Source organism: Haliaeetus leucocephalus, unplaced genomic scaffold, assembly GCF_000737465.1.
Source record: "Haliaeetus leucocephalus isolate CR32 unplaced genomic scaffold, Haliaeetus_leucocephalus-4.0 Scaffold1, whole genome shotgun sequence".
In the NCBI taxonomy this organism is placed as follows: Eukaryota; Metazoa; Chordata; class Aves; order Accipitriformes; family Accipitridae; genus Haliaeetus; species Haliaeetus leucocephalus.
Window position 1 is genome coordinate 5,778,083 of NW_010972437.1, and position 22,668 is coordinate 5,800,750.

General features: G+C 38.8%; 1 protein-coding gene across 1 annotated transcript; it reads left to right on the forward strand.

The window, feature by feature from the left end:
* Window positions 1-1,292: 1,292 nt before the first annotated feature.
* DYTN (dystrotelin) lies at window positions 1,293-22,395 on the forward strand. The gene is made up of 14 exons (XM_010565104.1): window positions 1,293-1,311; window positions 3,370-3,444; window positions 5,089-5,290; window positions 7,948-8,033; window positions 8,926-9,014; window positions 9,662-9,733; window positions 10,079-10,242; window positions 11,129-11,240; window positions 13,860-14,005; window positions 15,603-15,774; window positions 17,498-17,568; window positions 19,661-19,820; window positions 21,108-21,588; window positions 22,155-22,395. Exons 1-14 carry the CDS (start codon window positions 1,293-1,295, stop codon window positions 22,256-22,258), a joined length of 1,953 nt encoding a protein of 650 aa, XP_010563406.1. The 3' UTR covers window positions 22,259-22,395.
* The last annotated feature ends 273 nt before the right edge of the window (window positions 22,396-22,668 follow it).

Sequence of the window (22,668 nt, forward strand, 5' to 3'; positions counted from 1 at the left end):
TTTTCTGTCAAGCTGTGCAGAGGCATATACTACTGCACCTATTTTAGGAGTAATTGTATAAGCAAAGTTACATGCGTACGTAAATATTGGTCAGAATTGCAGTCTTGCAGAACACAGGGTTGAGTCCAAGCTCTAAGCCTTAGTAAGGAAGAAAATAGAATAGTGAAAAAGAAACATAATAGTATTTCTTTCAAAGAAGAACTTCAATAAAAACTGTGACATTTTAGTCTTTAATGAAGAAGTTTTACAGACTGAAACACAAAGTTGCAGCTTTCACCAATTAAAATGGTGAGAAGCATATTTATGGTAGACTCAGTAATTATAGACCATTGAATATTTATGCTTCATAATCAGCCAGTATTCTGTCATGTTTATGACAAGTGACCAATGACTCTCACTGGAAAAAAGTAATAAAAATGAACCTTTGGGTAAGTTCAGATTTAATACCAAATTTATTATTTAAGTTTTAGATAGTTTCCAACTATTTAATTTTTATTTATTCTAGCAAATTTCCTTTTTTTCCCCACTATAAGCCACATATGTGGCCTTTGGAGTCTTGTGTAACTTAGATCAGCTATACCTAGTGTTTTTCAACTCTGATATTTAGTGAAAGGTAGTTACTGTACTGAATTCATCTTTATATTTGTATGTTGCATTAATGAAATAAATCCTGAGGGGAGACATTCAGTTTCTATTATTATCAGGGACATAATTACTTTTGCTTTCATGGTTGTGTAAAAAAGTAGATTAATGGTTACGCTTCCCTTTTCCCTGCTTTCTCAGCTCAAAAAGAAATAATGTCAGCTCAGCTGAAAACTTTAGTTCTCTTTGAAAGTTTTAGAAAATATACTTGTGAGCAATTGCAACCAATGAATCTTGGGAGGAGTCTGGTGTAAAGGTATGCCCTCTCTGACCTGAAATTATACATTATGAACTGTGTAGTAATCCTGTATGTAGACACTGGACTCTTCAATAGTGAAAGATCCCATTTCCTGTACTTGAAACTGTTTTGGGGACTGGTTTCACCCTGATACAATTTTGCAGTTACTAGAGTTACTCCTACTTTATCCTGAGCAGAAAGCCTGCAATTTTCTGGAGTTTCTCTGCACTTGGCACCAAGAGTTTTATGTTTTATGTAGTTCCGTTTAATTTCATTTCTGAAATGCATCCAGTAAATTGTTCAGATTAAAAGGTTTGATTTGAATGGTTCGATATGTCTCTGTCTAGAAAATGTGGGTTTACACTTTGGTTTGTTTCATTATAGAACGCCTAATGCCATCTGTTCATTTCAAATGGATCCAGACTTGCAGGGTAAGGATTTTTATAATTTTTTCCCCAGCTTTTCTCAGAGACATTTCTGTGTCTGTTTGAACAGAAACTACTGAATTGTAATGAAGTCATGCCACTTTCAGAATCTCTGTGCTGTAGCACATAAATGGCAAATTACACAGCTGTGATGTCCTACCTTTATTTTTGGATCTGTCCTGGAACCTTCCTTGCCGCTATCTTGTTCGTTCATGGAATGGTCAGGTGCACAGGTGCTGTGTTCCCTAATTTATAATATATGGTAAGTTTTTTCACATATTCTTGACTAGGCATGAAGGATGGCCATACAATCCCTTTTTGAGTGCAAAGTCTTAGTGGATACTTCATCTGCTACATAACAAGTAATGCAAAATGCAGAACTAGCAGGTAACCAGCTGGAGATGTCAGGAAACAATGCACTCTTTTCTATATGTGTAGGAATTCCTTTGTCAGCTTCTCAACAAAGAGCATTTATGAGTCTTGAGGTGAAGTTTGACCCACTGCAAAATGATTACATGTTGCTTTTCTGTCCAAGGGGAAGCTCCGTTCTTATGAAAAATTAAAGAGTTTAATGCCCCTGAATAGCCTCTCATAAATAATAATCCTAAAATATTTTCTATTTTATTTGGGCTTCTTTTTATTTGTCTGCTGTTTTACTTATGTACTCTTGTAAGTTAATTCTGGAACTGTGCTTGACAGGCACAGAATGCCCTGCTTTGAGGCCACATTTTGTCTGTAACGATGGACTTGAAGTGAGTAGCAGATGGCTACTAAAACAGATTCTCTTCACTTAGAAAGTCATCTTGCACATGGAAGGTGTTTGAGTTGGATCATGTGTATGTTTCTAGCATTTGTATTTGAAAATAAGCATTTGGAATTTAATCCATAGCCTACTGAAAACTGTGGGAGTCTTTCTGTTACTTTCAAAAGAGCTTTGGATCAGCTTACTGAAGAAAGAGAACTGATGATGCATGGAAGTCAAAACTCATTTTTCACATTGTATGACATGCTACACTACATCTCCAAATAATATCACAAAACATAGTATGACAAGAGCAGGACTAAACAGATGGTGTAGCAGATATTGGCTTATTTCTATATCTTAGGCAGCATCTGGGAACCAGCAGAGCCCATAATTTGCTGACTATTAACATTAGTCTGGTACATTTGTGGGAAACCACTGCACAGATTGGCACATTTCCAGACTAAACAGGTAGAGAGTTTCATAAGTTATTTCCACTCAGTTATGTGTATATGTTGCCTATCTTTGACCTTAATTAACTGTCTGAGGACGGGAGGATAACTGACAAATGCCTTTCTAGTTTCTAAAGCTTTGTGAACAAGCCTTTTTTTGTCTTGAAGTTCTAGGTATGTGTGTAAAGTATCAGGCATAGGTCATGTTCAGAAGCCCTTACTTCCCACTCAGGAAAACATCCTTTAGTGATGTGAAAGGAATGAGCTGAAATCATGTAAGGGTATGGAATTTAGTCAAGCATCTTGAGTGGGATTACTAAGAAGAGATGTCAAAAGCCAGTTGCTCTGGTAAATTGCTGATCTTCCTCTGTGAGTCCCAGATGTTGATCTTGACAGAAAATTTGTTTAATGCTTGAAACAATATGCATTCAAAACAATAACCCTGCTGTGCAGACTGACAAACTGTTCCTTGTAAAAGAGCATCTCTGATCAAGAAATTGTTTTGCCTGAAGAAATATTATTTCATTATGATCTTGGCTAAAAGTATGCACAGTGCATATCCTTTTTTCTGGTCTATGAATGGATTTGATTCACAAAGAAGCAGGTGTGCTCTGTATGTTAAATACTATTTTTATGACTTGTCATGTCACTGTTCATAAGAAGACCGTTTTCCCCACAAAGCTATTGAAAAAAAAGAACAAAATTTTTTTTTCCTCATTTTTTTCAAAATTTTCCTTCAGAGTATTGTTGCTTTTGATCGAGTTCAAATTTGGTTATTTTGATTTTTAGTTAAACAATTTGTTTTTCTTTCTTTCCTTTTTCTTTCAAATGAATCACTCTATTATAATGTGTGTTTATGTTCTTTCACAGAGGCTTTCAATGATGTTCAGAGCTCCGTCTACAGAACAGCCTTAAAACTACGCTCAGTACAAAGTCTGTGCCAGTGTTAGTAGCTGAAGAGAATCCTGGTTGCTTCGACAGGGAGAAGAATCTGTAAAAAACTTGTGTTGCTATCAGCATGAGTTATTATGCTTCTTTGCTCTCTCATTTTCCACCTGAGAATCTCAGGATGCATTACAAACACTTAAGAGCTAGATAGTACTTCATATACAAATTGATTCCCCCCCACCTCCCTTTCAAATGTCAGTGGAAATACATTGGTTAAATTCTAAAGGCATGGGAGAATCACGTTATTATTACAATCTACAACACTGCTATGTAGACATCACTGGCACTTATGAATCTTTATCTGTATATTATTATTCTCATTAAATGTCAAATTCTCATGTGTTTCTTAGAAGTTGATTTATTGGAATTAATTGCAGATAATTGAAAATGCATTGACAGGCATTATTATTAATACTATAAGTATTAATGAGAACAAAATAAAATATGATAGACCAGAAAAACCCTGGCTAGCACTCATTCTCCCTGTCTTTGAAATGAGTGAGAATTCTGTGCAAGCAAAGAATTATGGAACAAAGCCCTGGTCACCTAGCTCGCTTTGAAATTACTGGATGTAAATTCCATATTGAGCTAAAATGCATGGAAGTCTTGAATTTTCCACCTGAAACAGTCTGTTGCTGAAAATGCACAATACTGCAAGTGATGTCTTCAGGGTAGCACAGAAAAGATGACTAGTTTGTTGGCCTTGGCCATATTTTTTCATTTTGGGCATGCTCTTCTATGAATGTATTTAATCTGATCTCAGTCCTGATATGGTAAATCTGCCCAGTGATATGTGTCACAGCACAGAAGTACCAGTTCACACAGGTACTGGTTTTCATTAGCTCTGTTGCCTAGTCTTCCGTGTCTCTAGGCACTCATAGCATCTATCCCAGTTACTCTACTGCGCCTTGAACAGTGGTGACCAGAATTGTACATGGGTTTCCAGATTGAGATTCACCAGTGTCTCACACTGATATTTCCCCATCCGTGCTGGAAAGACCATAGGTGACATATTCTAGCTTCTCTGCTTCTTCAGTGATCTACAGACTTTCAATCTACTACAATCTTCTGATGTTAATTCTAATTGATCATGCCTCTGTGGTACTGAATGTGACATTTAAGAAGTCATAGCTCTCTCTTCCCACTGGATATTATTTATTCCATGGTACATTTATATACAGCCTCTTTGCCCCTTTCTTGGCCATAGCACCCTCCTTCTCTTTCTACTTGTGCATGAGGAGAAAGCTTACATCAAAGCACAAATTGTTTTTACAGTCCCAGCTGAGCTTTTTTTCTGAAGTGCTGAATGGTGCATAGTTTTATGCTATCTCTACATAGAATGAAAGTTAGGTCTATAATTTGGATCAGTTAATCGTGCTATTTTCTTCCCTTCCTATCTATCCCAAAATCACATCCAGGGAATTTTAGTTGAGTTGCTCTATCTTCGTAGTCCCACCAGTTTTGCTACATCCATAAACCCAGCAAGAACTTTCCCAGATTATTTCCTTTTTATGTTGCATACTGTTTTAGACTTCATTTTACAGACTTACCTTAGCTAGGCACTTCTAATAAAAAAATGTTGAGCTTCCATTCATGAAAAGGCAGAGATCCTCATTCATTTCTCCCTTAATTTTCCCACAGTGGATTTGATTGATGTTTCTCTGCTTCAGCACATCCTGTCAAGTGAACAGAGCCAGAGGGAAAAGCAGATTTCTCTGAAAGTGCAGCAGATCTCTGGAATGCTGACAAAACTGTTCCAAAGGGTGAGATTAGAAAAACCGGGCCAGGTAGATCCAAGAGCAGCTGGATTCACATTGAGCCTGCTAGCTGCCATGTATGACAGGTGAGACGAAGCACAAATGTAAATCCATCACGAAGTATGGCTAGAATAAGTCTGTTTCTACCACTTTTACACCATTTCTGTATGAAACTCTCCCATTTTTATGGTACTTTTCTTGGTATACACAATGGGAATAGCTCAGCTATAGGAATATGAGGCACAAAGCTTTACCAGAGAAACAGTGGCCAAATGTTTCAAAAATTATCTGAAAGTCCAGATATCTGCCAGTCCATGTTAACTTTTTCTGTAAACAACTTTACAGAGAGTAGCTCTTCTTTTGAGTGCCATATTTTGATACATTCCTGAAAAAGAATCGGTATTTGCCTTTGAATGACCATGCACAGGTCAAGAATTTGCCAGTCACTTTTCATTATTCATTTTTCTCCAGGTTAAAAAGTTCATCAACCGATTATGAAACAAAACTACTGTCTCATAACTAAGCTGATCAGCTAGCTCCTGCGAATAGCGAATAGTTTCTGGGAATAATAAGGAAGCAGCTCACAGAGTGTACTTTTCTCATGTATTGTTTGTGATTAATGAATTGATTGACTACAGGCAAGATTGGTTTGTGATTGTATCAGATTTAAAAGACAAAGGCTAAGTTCATTGTACAACTTATTCACCACAGGTGAAATTTATTCCCTTCTACATCAGAGCAAAGTTTTTTACTGAAAGTGAGTGAGATATAAGTGGTCTGCAGTACTTTTTCCTGAATCACTATTCGTTAACAACATGATCACTACTGCTTAAGGTCCCATGTTATGAATTTTTTTGTACTTAAAAAAATCAATTAAGGCTAAGAATAAACTGGTGTATTATGAAACAAAGCTAGAAACATCAAGAATATTTTGTAATTTGTGTGCACTGTAGGGAAATAATTTAGAAGAATCTTCTGAACAGGACTATCCTGGTCTTTTTTTCTGGTTTCTTAGGACAGTCTGTCATTTTCTTTGTGCTGTAATTTCTTTTTAAAATTTTTTTTCACAAGTTTCTTGCCATGAATATAGGATAGAAAAAGCTTCTTATAATTTTCTTGTAATCACGTTTTCTCTGTAGAGTGCTGTTCTCCACTATAAACACTGGAAAGTGTTTCATGGCAAGAGCATATAAGAGATTTTCCATGTTTGTGTGGTAGCTTATTAATAAGCTTACATAAACCACCATAAGGGTTTTTGATTGCATACTTTAGCTTTAATCTTGGACTTTTTTCCTATGAAAGTTGTGGAAAAACTAAATAGATAAATTCAAAATCTAGAAACTTTTAACCAACAATTTCCCATGCAGCTCATACTTTAGAGACTATATTGCAGCTTTATGCAGTATGCTCTGTTAAAATGCAGTTTATCTAAAGAGTCTTGAAGACAACTTTATGTAATGATATTCTGAAGTGCAATACTGCTTTCCAAAAGTGATATCTTAAATATAGAATTCCAGGATTTCCTGATTTATGGTTTCCAATTCATGTCTTCTTTGTCTTCACATAAAGAAAAGTTTTTTCATTAGGTGCTTATGTCACAAACTGGGGTTCTAAATTCAGCTACATTCTTTATGATCTAAGTGTCAAAACTAAAGTCCTGCTCCTGCATATATCCTTTTGATTAAATTGAGTTGTGGTGAAATTAAAGGGAATCAGCCCAAGAGAAGCTCAGTGCAGATCTGGGGCCAGCATGAAGCTGCCTGATGATATAATACAGAAACCAGATTGTAATCCTGCTTTCTCTTCTACATCTGGGAGGGCTTTCCACAAATGAAGAGCAGAATTTTTTTAGGACATGTATTGTAAATGTAAAATTATATTTTACATGGAATGTGAAGTCTTTGAAGGAGATGCTGTCTTTTTGTTTTATGATTGCGTGTGTGCTGGTTTTGGCTAGGGTGGAGTTAATTTTCTTCATGGTAGCTAGTATTAGGCTATGTTTTGGATTTGTGCTGGAAGCAATGTTGGTAGTACAGGGATGGTTTAGTTATTGCTGAGCAGTGCTTACACAGAGTCAAGGCCTTTTCAGCTCCTCACCCTACCGCACCAGCGAGTAGGCTGGGGGTGCACAAGAAGTTGGGAGGGGACACAGTCGGGACAGCTGACCCCAACTGACCAAAGGGATATTCCATACCATACAACATCATGCTCAGTATATAAAGCTGGGGGAAGAAGAAGGAAGGGGGGACGTTCGGAGTTATGGCATTTGTCTTCCCAAGTAACCGTTACGCGTGATGGAGCCCTGCTTTCCTGGAGATGGCTGAACACCTGCCTGCCAATGGGGAGTAGTGAATGAATTCCTTGTTTTACTTTGCTTGCATGCACAGCTTTTGCTTTACCTAGTAAACTGTCTTTATCTCAACCCATGAGTTTTCTCACTTTTACCCTTGCTATTCTCTTCTCCATCCCACCAGGGGCGAGTGAGTGAGTGAGTGGCTGTGTGGTGCTTAGTTGCTGGCTGGGGTTAAACCATGACAGCATGGTATCTTGAACAGTTAACTCTGTAGTTATGTTCATTGACAAAGGGTCCTAGACATAAAATATCACTAAAATGTGACATCAGTTATATACATATAAAGAGATATGAGTTTTGATGTCTTCCAACATAGCAAGATCTTTTTCTTTAGAGGTTTCATTTTTTACATTCTTGGTGAATGTAGTGTAACTTATTTTATTTTCCTAGATCTGGAACAGGTTATATCAAAACTAGATCTGCTGCAGCTGCCCTAATTGCCCTTTCAGGAGACACTCTACTGGCTAAATACAGAGGTGTGAAATGTATGATTTTATACACTGCCTGAAATACAAAACATTGAGAAAAATCTCCATTGTAATTTTTTACTTTAAAAGAGAATACAGTTCTGCCATGCAAAAAGTAAATTATGTTGACTGCTTACTTGTAGAGAAAGGCTGATGCAGTAGAATACCTTTCCATCAATGTCCATAGCCATCTTTGCATAGAGTCTCAAAACAAGTCATGGTAAAGTTTAAGATAAGTAGAGATTAAAAATGAAGGCCAAGTTCTATTTGCCTAGCAAAAAAAAGAAGAGAAAACCCCTAGTTTTAAATTTCATTGGATTAGAAAACAATTATATATATTTGATCCAGGAAGCTTTTAGAGCCCTTTTAACATTAGACAAAATGCTAAAGAACTAAGTGTAACAGATAAAGGTAGCCCAGTGCAATGTGCAGCACAAAGATTTCTGCCTGAATTAAATGCTCAAAATGGAGAACAAATGGACCACAAGTGGCATATTGGCCTCATACTCTCCCACTGCATATTGTGTATTTCCTTCCAAATTACAATTTGGAATTAACAATTCACAATTTAAATAGGGCATATCTTGTATAAACATATTTAAATATTTTTCTTATAGCCATGAAAATGAGCTCATTGTTTCCTTCATCCTTACCTGTCTTAGATGCCAGGAATAAGGAAATGTCATAATTTCCTTGCTTTCCTTCTCTTTCCCCTGCCTGTAGGAAGAAAGTATTGTCACAGCAGTCACTGAGTGCCTGTTAGATAGACAATAAAGGGGAACTTTCTTGAGGGGTTTATTTGGTAGGCTGCAATCATCATGTTGATAGTTTGAGAAAAAGTAGCTAGAAGACACTTCAGGCTCTGCCAGAATTCCAGTTTCTTTTCTCTGGTTGTTTTCAGCTTTCTTCCAGTTTTATGCTGTCCCTGATGGGAAGGCAGCCTTGATTACCCGTAGTGCCCTGAGAAGTCTACTAACAGACTTAAACGAGGTAATGTCACTGCAGTGCTGTTAAACAACAGATCTTGTAGGAGTATCCTAATCTAAGAGAAAAAAACACATGGTTGATACATTTTTTGTCTGATTACATTATGGGACTGAATTCAGTAGGAAACTGTAGACATAGGGAACTACCATGCAAAGTAGGTAAAAGATTAAATTCTCTATCATTTCTCAGTCAGAGTAACCACTTGCATCAGTGCCTCTGTGCATTCATTTTGCCTGAGCTTACAGGTCCTTACAGGACCCCAAACTTCAGGTATCTCTATGCACTAGAATAGCTTGCGGGTGCAGAAAAATGCCTTAGCATACAGATATTTCCAGGTGAACTGGTGCTGAAAATGGGATTTGAAAATGGCCCCTGAGGTTCAAACCCAGTGTCCTTCAGTATTCTAGTATGGCAACATAGTATGTTGATCCATTTCAGTAAGTGAGCTGGAAGCAAATCATTCTGACACATACTGAACTATGAAATTGCATACTGATGGTATGAATATGAACATGTTTTCTTCAGAGCAGTCTGTAAAATGGCATTTCTATAGATGCTTCACCATCTGTGTGCTGTCACCATCTCAGCAGAGCATGATGGGAACATCTGTTTTTTGTTGAGGTGTTTCTGAGCCTCTCTTCCTGATGCAGATCCCAGCCATTGTGGGAGAAAGCTGCACTCTGTCTTGTGTGGAAATTGCGACTCACAGCTGTTTCCATGGGGTGAGTGAAATTCTGATGTCCTGGGAAATTATTTTGAATGTTGCTTGTTGATTAAAATTGCAAGCATATCACCATATAACATCCACCAGTATCTTCTTTTAAGGGGCAGGACTCATTGTCAGTTTCACAGTATAGGAGAATTTATAGCTGTAGAAAAGATGCTCAGTAAGATACTACTGAAGACTCTTGCATTTATTCCAAAACCTTTGGAACCCAGTAACATTTTACATGAATGAAAAATCTGTGCTAGCAGAGTCCAATATTGGAGATTTCATTAGGAATTGTAGATGAGACACCAGTTCTTTTCAAGTAAATGGCTGAACTTGAGACATGTATTTTTTCCAGGTTCTGAATTCAGCAATTGTTGAAGAAAAATTCCTCTCTTGGCTGAGATCGGAGCCTGCTGTTCTCCTGTGGCTCCCTACATGTTACAGATTATCAGCCACAGAAATGGTTTCTCACCAAGCTAGGTGTAGAGTCTGCAAAATTTTCCCCATTACAGGCCTCAGGTGCGTCAGCAATTCCTGTAGTCTATAGCATCCACTTAAATAGTTCTTACCATTGTTTGCATACCTTACAGACTGTATTAAGCAAGAAACTTTGGACATAATCTAATTTAACAAGTAAGATAGGGAAAGAGAGAATCATCACAGACTAGCGCTCAAGCTTGCATCCTGCTTCTCTTCAGTTCACTAGCACAGATGTGATTATGGAGACTTACTGAAAGTAAACTGGCAGTTAAGTGGTAAAGGCAATTAAACCTGTGTATCTTATTTCTTAGTTCTTTGTCCCATAATCATGTGTATTAACTGTCTAGTTAAGTTATCCATCTTAGCATCTTATTCATCTAAGTAATAGTACAAAATGGTTTAATGGTATAAAAAGAGCACTATCCATTACCTACTGACCAGAATGCTCAGAAAAGCATTTTACTGTTACTCACTTCTCACTAATAGTAAGCTTGCAGGTTTAGTTTTTTTGCATTTTTAGTTTTTTGCAAAGTTGCAAATCCTACATCAATAGTAGGATTTAGTAGTATTGATATTAACAGTTACATGAAAGCAGCGAATAGAGATAAGCTGGCACATAAGAAGCATATGAAGATGTGACTGCATTCTCAAAAATGGTGCTAGAACAACTGTTTCTTCCTTGGACTGAATTTCAGTGCAGCAAATAAATAATATCAAAATCGTTAGTGGGTTCTGGAGAACAGTCCACTGTCATTTGGACAAAATAACTCTTGCATTCATAGAATGCTGAGGAAACTCACTATTCCAACAAAGGTGCTTCTCTGCATTTCAGAACCCAGGGACCTGGATTTCCAGTAATCAGGCTCACTTACACCAAGTTCTTACTTGTGGGGAAGTAACTCAATCCTCCTGTTTTCCCTCACAGGTATCGCTGTCTGAAGTGCTTCAATTTTGACCTTTGCCAGGTCTGCTTTTTCACTGGTCGTCTCAGCAAACCACATAAGAGGTCACATCCTGTTGTGGAACACTGTGTGCAGGTAGAGTCCCATTGTACTGATTCATTTCCCTGTTCAGGTTCTTCATGTCAACAAGCAGGCAGTAGACTCTTGAACTACATTGATTATGAAATTATGTGTGTATTAGCCATAATGGCCATGACATATTAGCATTATTAATCTGGGAACAGTGAGTCAGGGAAAGGAAGAAAGGGGGCTTCTAACTTTAGAAGGAGTGTTTTGTTCTGAAATAACTGAATAGAACCATGAAATGTCATAGTGCAAGTCCTCTTCCCAAGGAGTTTTATGGCAAGTTTGGCATTTGCAGATTGTCCTTAAACCTGTGCAAAGGGCCCTCGTTATGTTCCAGTGCTCCTTCCTCCCAATCCCAATGTGGACTCATTCAGAAATTAATTCATCCTAAAATTGTAAAAAGTCATGCATGAAATTTCTTTAATTTCAGAGCTTTTCCACTTTATTGTAAGCATTTTGGATTCATTTGTCTCTGTCAGTTAGGGATGCAGCACAAAGAGGCAGCATGGGCCCAGCTAAGCTCACCTACTTGGGCTCCATTACAGGGGCAACTTGTGCTTTCATCACACTAGTGGTGAAATTCAACACTGGGAATTTGTGTTTGGAAGATCAGCTCCTCTTTTGAGCAGGAGATTCCAGATCCTGCACACAGCAGCAGACAGGGGTTTTTTTGTGGATCTATATAACAGTATCTTCTTCTGTTCCAGTAAATGAGCTGACCCATGAAGGTTTCCCTAGTAAGCTGTACTTCATGGTCTCCTTCCTGAAACCCTGCACTTAACATGAAAGATATCTGGGCAGCCGGTGTCCGCACCAAGACTAAACAATGTTAGACTGCTCTTGCAGTCACCCTTTGTCTGGGGGAACATTCAACTATAGCCACTTCATTGCTCTCTTTCTGAAAACCAAACCCTATTGCTAACACTGTGAGAAACTATAAATGGATGCTCAATATCTGCATTAAAAATAACAGACAGATGTTCATTCCTCCAAATAATCTGCCTCATCCTCCATCTGTAAGAAAGTAGGAGAATCAAATGGCAACTGATCTCATCATGTAGAGATGTCTAATAGGACATGAAAATCAGTGTGAATGGAGAGTGAATGGGAGCGTGGGGATGTGGAAGCAACAGAAGGAAGGGCAGAAGGGATATAAGAAGGCAGGACATGATGCAACGTAGATTTAGCTGGTCAGCAAGATCACAGCACTTCCACACACAGCTTCTGAGGACAACCAAATCAGGAAAACAAAAGGTAGCCTGAAACAAAGGACAAACTGCCATTTGAAAATACCATCACAAGAGATGATGATGTGAAGGTAAAGAACAAGATCTATACCTATAAAACACCCAAATAAGGATACAAAAGATCACAATCACTGCCAGCTCCTAAAGGAGCTAAAGGCACATCCGAAAACCAGCACATGCTTACACTAAGAAGAACCCAGGAGGCTTAAGGAGAACTGACATCTCTTGTCCTCTGTGTCACTGTAAGTCATCATGGCCATACCATTGGTATGTGAATGCTGGAAAGACTACTTGGACACATGAATGTTAGTGCTTGTGAGTGAGAGAGTATGAGTGACTGAAATAAGTTTTGTTTTAAAATTAAGTCCCCTTCCTCTCATATACTGCCTGACATTGAGCTTTCCCACATTGTTGCTGCAATATTGCAACTGGATCACTGAACTTTGGGCTCCTTTATGAAGCCCTACTCTAACACTAACCTTGTAAATATTACTTTCATGGCCAAAATCTATACCAAAATTAAAAAGATAATCTACTCACTATGACAGATACCATTTTTATATCCTTTGTGTGGGACATAAAAGAATCAGTAATAAGCCACTTTTCCCATACCTTCCACTCCAGATGCTATCCTTGGCTGGGTAAGTTTTCACATTGTGTTTATCAGGGAGGGGGCTGCTGAGTGGGGATTTGAACTATCAGCACTGTTTTTCCTTACCGTGCTGACACCTTGTGGTAATGTTATTACCATGTTGAGGAATGACTAGGAGGCATGCTGTATGTTTTCTTTGTTTTTCCCTGTTCAGTCTGTCAGGGCTCACCCCACGTTCTGCAGCAGACACTTCTTGGGACAAACTTGGTTTGTGTCCTCCAATAATATGGCTACTGGGCTTAGTTGTTGTACCTGAGCCTGACACTGCTGTGACAAATGAAGTGTGGGTTTTACTGTATTGTACGAGAGGAGGACGTGACACACAGAAGGCTATATCTATTAATGCTTCATACAAGTATGAAAGTACTTCTTCCCATTGATCAAGAGGGAACTTAGATACTAGTCAGGCAGCACTATCATTGTGACTGTGAGCTTAATCATTGTAACCACCAAAATCCTGCATTAGACATTTGCAGGCTGCCTGAATTTGGCCCAGGCAGAGTGTTTTGCTTATCTAACAGAATTGGAGCTGCTCTTGCCTGTGGTCCTGCATCATCATCCACCTCAGGTCCCCTTCTAGAGCTTGGACAGCAGCCATGAGCCTCTTCAGTTGTTGAACAGGTGGACCTTTGCTTTCTTATGTCTTGCCTTTGCCTTGGACTGTGTCTACTTCTGGGCAGCACCTGTTTGAAAATCGACTCTCTTCTTTATTATCCCTCATTCCAATAGATGTCAGCAAAGGCGAATGCAAAGCACTTTCTCCGCACCATCAGGAACAACTTGTTTCAAGAGCGCTGCAGAAGAAAGGAGGCTCAGAGAAGGAGGGCTCTGGAGGTAGTGGAGGAGAGGCACTTCTCTACTCACAAAAAGACTTTGTGAGTTTCTGTTTCTGATGAGTTTATAATCTCTGAATAATATGTCAGGCTGTGGGATATTGCCAGATTATGTCCCTTGAGTAAATGATTTTGTTATGACAGACATAACGTCATGATTTTTCCATAAAAAAGGAAAAGCATAAATGGGAAGTTGCTGCACATTGTTCTGTAGCTTAACCATGATTACCATGCTGACAACCTAATGACCAGTTGTCTTATAAAATATAACATGCTTGTGTCTTCCTTCCCTCCTTCCTTATGCCATCTCTTTCTCTCCATGGTATTTCTTATGCTGAGTCTGGAGTCAAGCTTTGCAAATATTTAATACCTGTCACAACTGCATGTCCTCTGTGACAAATTCATTGGAAATTAACTGTGAATACTTTCCACATGTGACCCACAGTGTATTCACTGACAGTCATTCTACTCAAGTCCCACTGAATTGCAGTCCTGGGGAATTACTCACAATAGTGAGTAGCTGATGTCACCATTCTGGTTTTTTCAGATCAGTTCTGTTTTGTGTTTTTAGTTAACGTGTAAATTCATTACTGGATTTCCACTGATTGCAGTGGTTAATTATGAGCATTGGAGGTCGTGTTGTGATTTTCCCTATAGTTTCTCCTTTCTTGCTCTGAGATTTTCGTTGATATTTAGGTGTAATAACTGAAGGGAATGATTATATGAGATAAGCACTACAAAGGTACCAAGGGTGAGATTCCTTCCTAGTTGTATAAAGACCTAGCAACTTTCTTGCATCTCACATGTTCTCTAAATGAGGCTTCAGTGAGACTGAAATAGGGAAAAACTGGTCACTCCTCTCTAAAAAAATTAATTTCATCCTTGCGCAAAGGAGGAGAAAAATCTGTTTATAAAACTTGATTGTGCTACACTGCTAGGTAAGTACATTGCTATTAGAAACCAATTTTTATATAGAGTAAGACCAATGGATGATAGTTACAGTGATTCTCATGGAGAATATTATTTCAGTGTTTGTTTTTTAGAATGTGGTGAAATGCAAAACATTTTCCATTGCTAATATTTCCCCACTTGTATTCAGCAACAACAAAAAATTCTTCATTTTGAATGTCATTTAATCCTTCTGTGAGCAATCAAGATTTCTCTGTAATTCTGTGGGGTTTTGCTTACCTAATGCTTGGGCAGCAATGAGAGAAAGAAGAATTTGGGGTTGCTGTTACAAGTGTCCCTGTGGGGCTGATAGGTATCTGGGCTTCTAGCATAGAAGGGACTGAACAGTAGGATATCTGGCTCTTTGCTATCTTGTTGAATTTCCTGAGATATTTAGCTCTTGGCTAAAGGAAGCAAAAAAAGAGAAGCAGCAAATTGCTCTGATATTAAATGGATGGAAAGAAGAACCTGTTGTTGAGATTCTGTTGAAAGAGTGGAATTTGTTTTAAGGAATTTCATTCTTTCAGCCAAAATATGCCAGCAGGCATAGCTAAACGATACTTCTTGCATAGTCAATAGCACAGCTTTCTGTCTGCTTACAGTGCATTAGTTTTATTTTGATCTTTCTGTGTACCAAAACCATATAAGGCTTGATCCTTTCTCTACTCATTATTTCTCTGCTGGTATACAGTCCCCCTGCAGAACTTAGTGCTTCACCACTACCTGGCCCTGAAAACCTGTCTTTCTCAGTGGATAGACCTGTCCTGAAGTCACCCAAGTTCATATCTGAAAACAGAACTGTAATGCAGAAGAGTGAGAGTAGTAGCAGCAAGACACCAGACCAAGGCAAGACAAAAGCTCAGGTGAGCAAAACATGAAGCTGTAATAGTGCTAAAGCTGTGAAGATGACCTACTAAGTTGACTATCTAATTGACTTCTAATTACCAATGAGAAAGAAAAGTAATGGGCAGCTTCACCTTTCTGTTAATTTCTCACTTACGGAAAAAAATGTGGAACCTGAAAACTTAGTGAAGCTTGAATTTGATACCTTCCTAAGATTAGTGACTAACTCCTTGACTTCCATGACTTTCAGAAGCATTTGTAAGAATATTTGCTCTGTTACTTTTTTTTTTTTTTTTTTGAGTTGTCTTAGAGTAGCACATTAAAGACTAGCTAGGACTGGAGTCCTCCCTCTATTCTGACAGTAAAAAATGCCATCATGTCCTCCTACTGCAAGCAAATGTCAAGGAAGGACGCCTTAATTCTTATTAGGCTAAGGCCATTTTTGTCACCATGGCAATGGCAAGAGGACAGAATGGGCCCTTCTTAAGGATAGTGTAGTGGCCAGAGTAGTGTCCACTCCAACTAAAATAGTTCATGCATAAAAGCTCTCCACCAATCTATTTCCAGGTTCCCTGCATAGAAACAATGCTGGAGCAGTGAGTAGGACAGTGTAGATAAAAATAAGTACATAGCAGTTTTTTGTTTCTATATTTATCTGAGAGGTTGGTAGCTCTGCACATACTTGGAATATAGGGAACACTGGGTTGTGTTCAAACCAGTTTGTGTCATCCACTCATCTTGTTCTTCCCAGAAGCCAAGGGTGCAGTAACTGACAATTAGCTTGTGCGTGTCAGGTCACTCCTTTGGCTGCTACTCCTGTGCTGCCCTTTGGAAGACCTGTCTTTTAGGACTCTGCTGCCCAGCCTGCTGCCCAGGTATAGTGCCAGCCAGCACCTATCTGCAGGAGAAGTTGTGGGCAGACATTGCTTAAGCGTATAATTTTGATGGCTGGCATTTGTCATTTTAGAAGACAGCAAGATAGGACTTGCACCACTGTAGTGGGATTCTGTCACATGCATTGCTCTCTTGTTCGTTTTCTCTCTGTATGGAGAATTCTTTTTAAGCAGTTTTATACTGATTTCCAACATCTTATATTGCAGATTATTTCAATGTTGCTTAAAAAGATGCAGACCTTAAGTCCAATTATAGCTTTTAATAGAATCTATGAGCTTGGAGGTCCTGGGGACCAAGCTCTCAGTCTCATAGTTTCCTGGCAGCCCAGGTTATACCATGACTCTGAAGCAGCTTACCTGGAAAGAGTTTGTATCCCTGACTTCTGGGCTACTGTCCCCTGCATGGCCCAGAGACTGCTACTTCCGTCCAAAGACCAGGAGCTTCTCTTCTTTCTTCTACAACCGGTCTCTCCCCCCATGTCCTTGCCTCAAAGCAGCTGTGGGACTTGGGAGAGACTATTCCCAAATCAGAATATTCCATTTTGTAGAAATTCCAGTGAATTAGGTTTTTGTTCTAATTTAAAACAAACCAAATTCTCATACACTTAGAATTTGTCATAGGACAAAGAATTTGTTCTATAGAGTAAATTTTCCGGTCTGTTCTAATAGCCATTAGAAATACTTCAATGCATCAGTTCATTGCAATCAGTTAAAGTAAGTTAACTAGTAAATCTGTAAAACAGACCAAACCCCAAATTTTCCATGCCCTCTTATAGCAAAATTTGGAAAGAAAATGAAATGTTATTGCTGATAAAGTTATGAACAGAGTCTTTTCTCTTTTTTATTATAGGCAATAGCCTCTTTTGAAGCAGATGTGTTAAAAATGCACAAATCCATCAGAAGCGTTTACAATGAGAACAGGTAAGTAAATGCAGTAGTACAATGACGGAAGACTGGTGGGCAATGCTGCTTCAGTGAAGAGCTAGAAGGCAAATGATTTTTCGATACTTTAGAGATTTTGAGATTTTAAAAAAAAATCCTATCAAATGGGGATGAATGGTAAAAACTCAGCAATAAAAATTGTAAATGGAGATCACTGGAAAAAACAATGTCTGGCAAAGCAAAACATTTTGGTTTGCTTTCATCAGCATTTCTGCAGTTGTTAGTTTACATTTCTAAAAGTCATTTTTAAGGAAAAATTGTTAATTCATATAAAAATATCAGAATAGCATACTGTTTCAATTTTTTCTCTGAATAAGGCTTAATCAAAACGAATTTCATAATTTGCATGAAGTTTTTAAATCAAAGTAGGATATCTTTCTAAAAAATATGCTGTAAATCAAATAGAGATTACAGGCTTAATACGGTAACTATTGGTAAAAATTCCACAACTTAGATTATCATAGAAGTGCCTTCTGATATTCAAACCTCTGACAAGATAAATTAATTCCTAAACTACAAATTTCTTGGGTGGTTTGTTTGTTTGTGGGGAGATGGTATATGGGCAACCATGCTTACCTTTTTCTTTCACTTTTGCTTTCCCCTCCTTCATTTTTGTAGTTATATATGAATGTTCTGTAGATACCATCATGTCTGTGACCACTGAAACCAATGGAATTACAGCGAAGTGTAGAATTTGATTCTGAATCTACCGTATTTCCTTCAGTATGTTCAGTTCCCTCTGTTCCTGTTTAGTTTCATTCTAATAAGTCAACGTACAATTGCTGCTCCAAATTCACACAAGGGCACTCCAAGGCTAGAGCAAAACAATTGCAGTTTCACTGTAAGTCGGTGTCCTTACCTCACTCTCTGTTCTCACATGGGAAAATAAAGAGATATGGCAAAGATCTTCAGCTTTTGTTTAGATTAGCAATAGTTGAGAGGATATCTGGGAAGCCTGCTCCTGAAATACTGCATCACTCTGACCCAGAGATAATCATGCAACTGGGTGTAATCGCTTTACTCATGGGAAGCACTTTGTTCTTGTTTGTGGACCAACTTCCAGCATTTATGTGCCTGTTCACAGAAACAGGCTCTGAGTTTGTTGAAGGTAGTCTGCATTTTACGGTAAAGACCCATTAAATGCTGTTATAAGGGACTACTGTAATATTAATTTTAATTTTAAATGGTCTGACTTGCTGCCCCATTCAGACAAATCTTGCATAATTCCAGTGAAACTGATAGGGCTCTTGTCTGTGAGCCAACGCATACCCAAAAGAAAGTGAATCAGATGAACTTCCGGATGTAGCTAAGCAAGGGAGATAACTATTTCTGCTGTGTGATTTGAAGCAGTTGGTTTATTACTGTCGTGTTAACAAGATTTTCTGTCTGTCTCCACCTCAGCTGTGGAGAAGACAAAACTGTATTTCTACCTTGACTTCTTAGAGAAATCCCAACTCTAGAACAGAGATATGGGTGGTATTTTTATCATACGGTGCTCTGGGTAGGTAATTTCTAAATCTTCTCTGGTGTGCATGGGAGGGTGGCACTTCTAATTGCAAAAATCACAGTACCTTTTCAAGGAGAAGTGGCCTGTGCAGGAACTATTGGTATCATCAAAAAAGCTGCATAGAATACCAGGAGGAAGAAGGAACTCCATCAAAGGGGTAGAGGCTGGTTTTACTCCTTTGTTGCTTGGGGGGAAATGATGGCAATCTTTTGCAGGTCAGGGAGTTGCCATAAGTAGTTTGCTTCTAGACAGAGGGACTGCTATAATGTGTCTCCTGTTGCAGCCACCTTTGCGAGAAAAGTAAAATTCCAAGATGCAAGGCTCAGTCCTGGCCACTGTTTCACTCAGCTCACATCTTTCCTGATCTAGAACACTCCTGTTTTTGCTAATTCCACAGATACAGCCCAGTTCCTGAAATACTGGCCTCTAACCCCAAAGCTGACAAAAATTTCCTCAGCTGATGAAGAGGAGAAAGTTTGTGCTACAGTGTTTGCTCTTTTCCATGACTGCATATATTTGTGTGTGTGATACAGCAAAATTCCCACCCTCCTGTGTCCCTGGCAGGTACATGAAGAAGCAGTTCAATAAATGGAAGGATAAAATGCAGTTTCTTCACAACTGCCAGGAAGACAAAAGCTGCAAAATAGAGGCAAAGCTCCAAAGCCTGAGAGCAAGCCATGAAAACCTGCAAATGAAGCTGCAGCAAATGAAGCAAGAAGTAAAGGTATGTGATAAATATACCAAGAATCATCACAGCTATGGGCAATTACTGAACACTAACTACTCCTTTTCCTGCAGACCAGCATTCTTGATACTATTTCATGCACCCTCTGCTTGTCCGCTCAGTCATCTTAGGTTCTTATCTTCAGAGAAAGCAGATAGGCTCTTTGCAGCAGGGGTTTTCTTGTCATTCTGTATGTATTTAGCATCTAGCACAGCTACCCATGTCTGGGATGTTTAGATACTACTGCAATGAAAATAATGAGAGGGTATTCCAATAAGAGTGAGAAAATGGTTTCAAACAGAAGTGTTAGATACTGCATCGCAGTCTTTTCTTTAGAGAAGAATCCTATGTTGGCACTGAATTAAAAAAAACTCTTTTGTCATTCCTAATTGCTGTCTTGTACTGGGATGTAATACAGACCTCTTACAGAAAATATTTTCTTTCTTTTCAATTGTATTGACTCTTGCTCATTTAAAGTATCTCTGAAGTTCCAAAAACGCCCTTATTTCACAGGGAATGCATACGTATTTGCCACCTACAGCATTTTTGCAGCATTTTCTGCAATGCTGTTTTTAGAGTGTTCTTCAGGGATGGTCAAACAGAGAGAAAAGCCAGACACACCTGCAGTGCACACTTAGTGACTTTTATGTCACTTGCACGTGGAGTCCCGTATGACCTGGCATGTCATACCATCCTGTGTGTATGCTGTGACACTGGCCTGTCCACAACATGAGGGACTGGCTGCACACACGCAGTTAAGTTTCCAGTGTATGCAGTCAGCTGAGTGCATCCCAGTTACATCACACTCAGCATTAATGCAGTGGATGGTATTTGCCATCATAGTTCTGTCTAGAAAATTCCAAGTACAATTGTGGCACTGACAACTGACCTAGTTTTGGAATTTCAAATGTTAACAGGTGTGAGGTGTCTGATGTGTGTTTAATATACACATATATTTTTTCCCTTAGTTTAATTCTTTTAGAACAATTTTCCTGCAAATTTATTCTTGGGACATTATTATTCCCACTTTTCAATGGCATTAAAGCACATAATGTTTTCAGATTGGAATTGTGGAAAAAATGGCCACATAGATTTGTCTAAACTCAAACACACAGTTTTATTTTATTGCAGGAAAATATTTTATTTGTGAAAAGAATTGGTTTAGTTCACCAGAGATTTTTAAAAAAAATACTTATTCTGACCCAAAATTATTTTCCTACCTATTTTAGTACTACCAGCAAACAAAAATATCAATTATCTGTAGTTTCTGTGTTTTGTCTACTGTAGACAATGTTACAGTCATCAGAGCATCCTTTTGCACAGTGTCAGAATACGATGCCAAGAAATCCACATGTCCTGCTGGAAAGGAGAATGCAGAGTGGATTAAATCCTGCCCAAATAAAGCCTACTGCCAGAACATGTGCAGGCTGGAAATCTTGGAATTCCCCCAACTCTGCAAATAGATTACAGCTTTTACAGACACCTGAGGTTCCCACTGCAGTGGACTTCATGTTCTCAGAAGACCCACTGGAGTCAGTGTCCCTGCAGAGTAACAGACCTTTTATGGGACAGTATAAAAAAGCAAAAGAGAATCAAACATATCTGCCTGAATTGACAGAAAACTCCTTCAGTGGCATCATGAGGAATACAGTTCTTACTCCCACTGCAGTGCAGATACCACCTGATGAGAAGGAAGTCAGTGAGGAAGTAGAACTGCAGCAGCTAGTGATGAAACTGAAGGAAGCATTGTCTCTCCAAGCCCAACCAGGTATAAGTTCTCTCAGTTATCTTGACACTGTCTTCTCACCTTCATCCAGTTTAGTCTATAATATTGTTCATAATCATTTAACCCTCAGGGGAAACTCACAATCTTGCTTTTGCCATTGCAGAAGTACTCCAGCTCTATATTGTAAGCTAGAACATACTCCTGTAAGGTGAAATATAGCCCCTACTGTTGGACTAATTTGAAACTGGATGAGTCAAAGCACATAAGAGGAAATCAGTCTCAGCAGCCAATTAAGGAGCAAACTTATACTGCTGAGGGCATGGGACATCTTTTCTGTTGCCACTTCAGTGACACTGTAACTACGACTCGAGTCCCAGGCAGACTTCCAGCAGCACAAAATCCCTTTGTAATCAATGGTCTTACAGAGCAGAGCTTTGCTCAACACTCAGGATGCCTCTCTTTTGATACTGAGGATTTAATAAGGAGAATGACAGAAAAAGCTGCTGTTTCTACAGAGTTATCTTAAATTAGAGATTTAGACAGAGTTTTTCAGGGCTCTGGCAGCATCCAAATGCTCTGAAAGACTTAAAATCTATTCTACTTTTCAGCTCAACAGTCTGCTTTGCAGCAAGAGTTCTTCTCTACAGCTGAAGATGTTTGCAGATCCTTTTCTGACCTCATCAACCAAGTAACTTCACCAGCTTGTAAATGATGGAAACTACTATTCACCTTACAGCTTCACTGAACTATTGAAGGTAACTGATGCCATGTGAGACTCTTTGAAGTGTCTCAGATGTTGCATTATAATAACCCAGCATAACAGATTTCTGCATTTACTGCCTTCACCAGTGTCGTGGCTTCAACCCAGCCAGTAACAAAGGACCACGCGGCTGCTCGCTCACTCCTCCCACCCCCCTCCGGTGGGATGGGGGGAAGACGGAGGAGAGAAAAAAAAACAAAACTGGAACCTCGAGGGTTGAGATAAAGGCAGTTTACTGGAACAACACAAAGAAATTGCAACAACAACAACGGTACTAATGAAAAAGTATACAAAAAGAGTGATGCACAGTGCAACTGCTCACCACCCGGGACCCGACGCTCTGCCACTTCCACCACTCACCC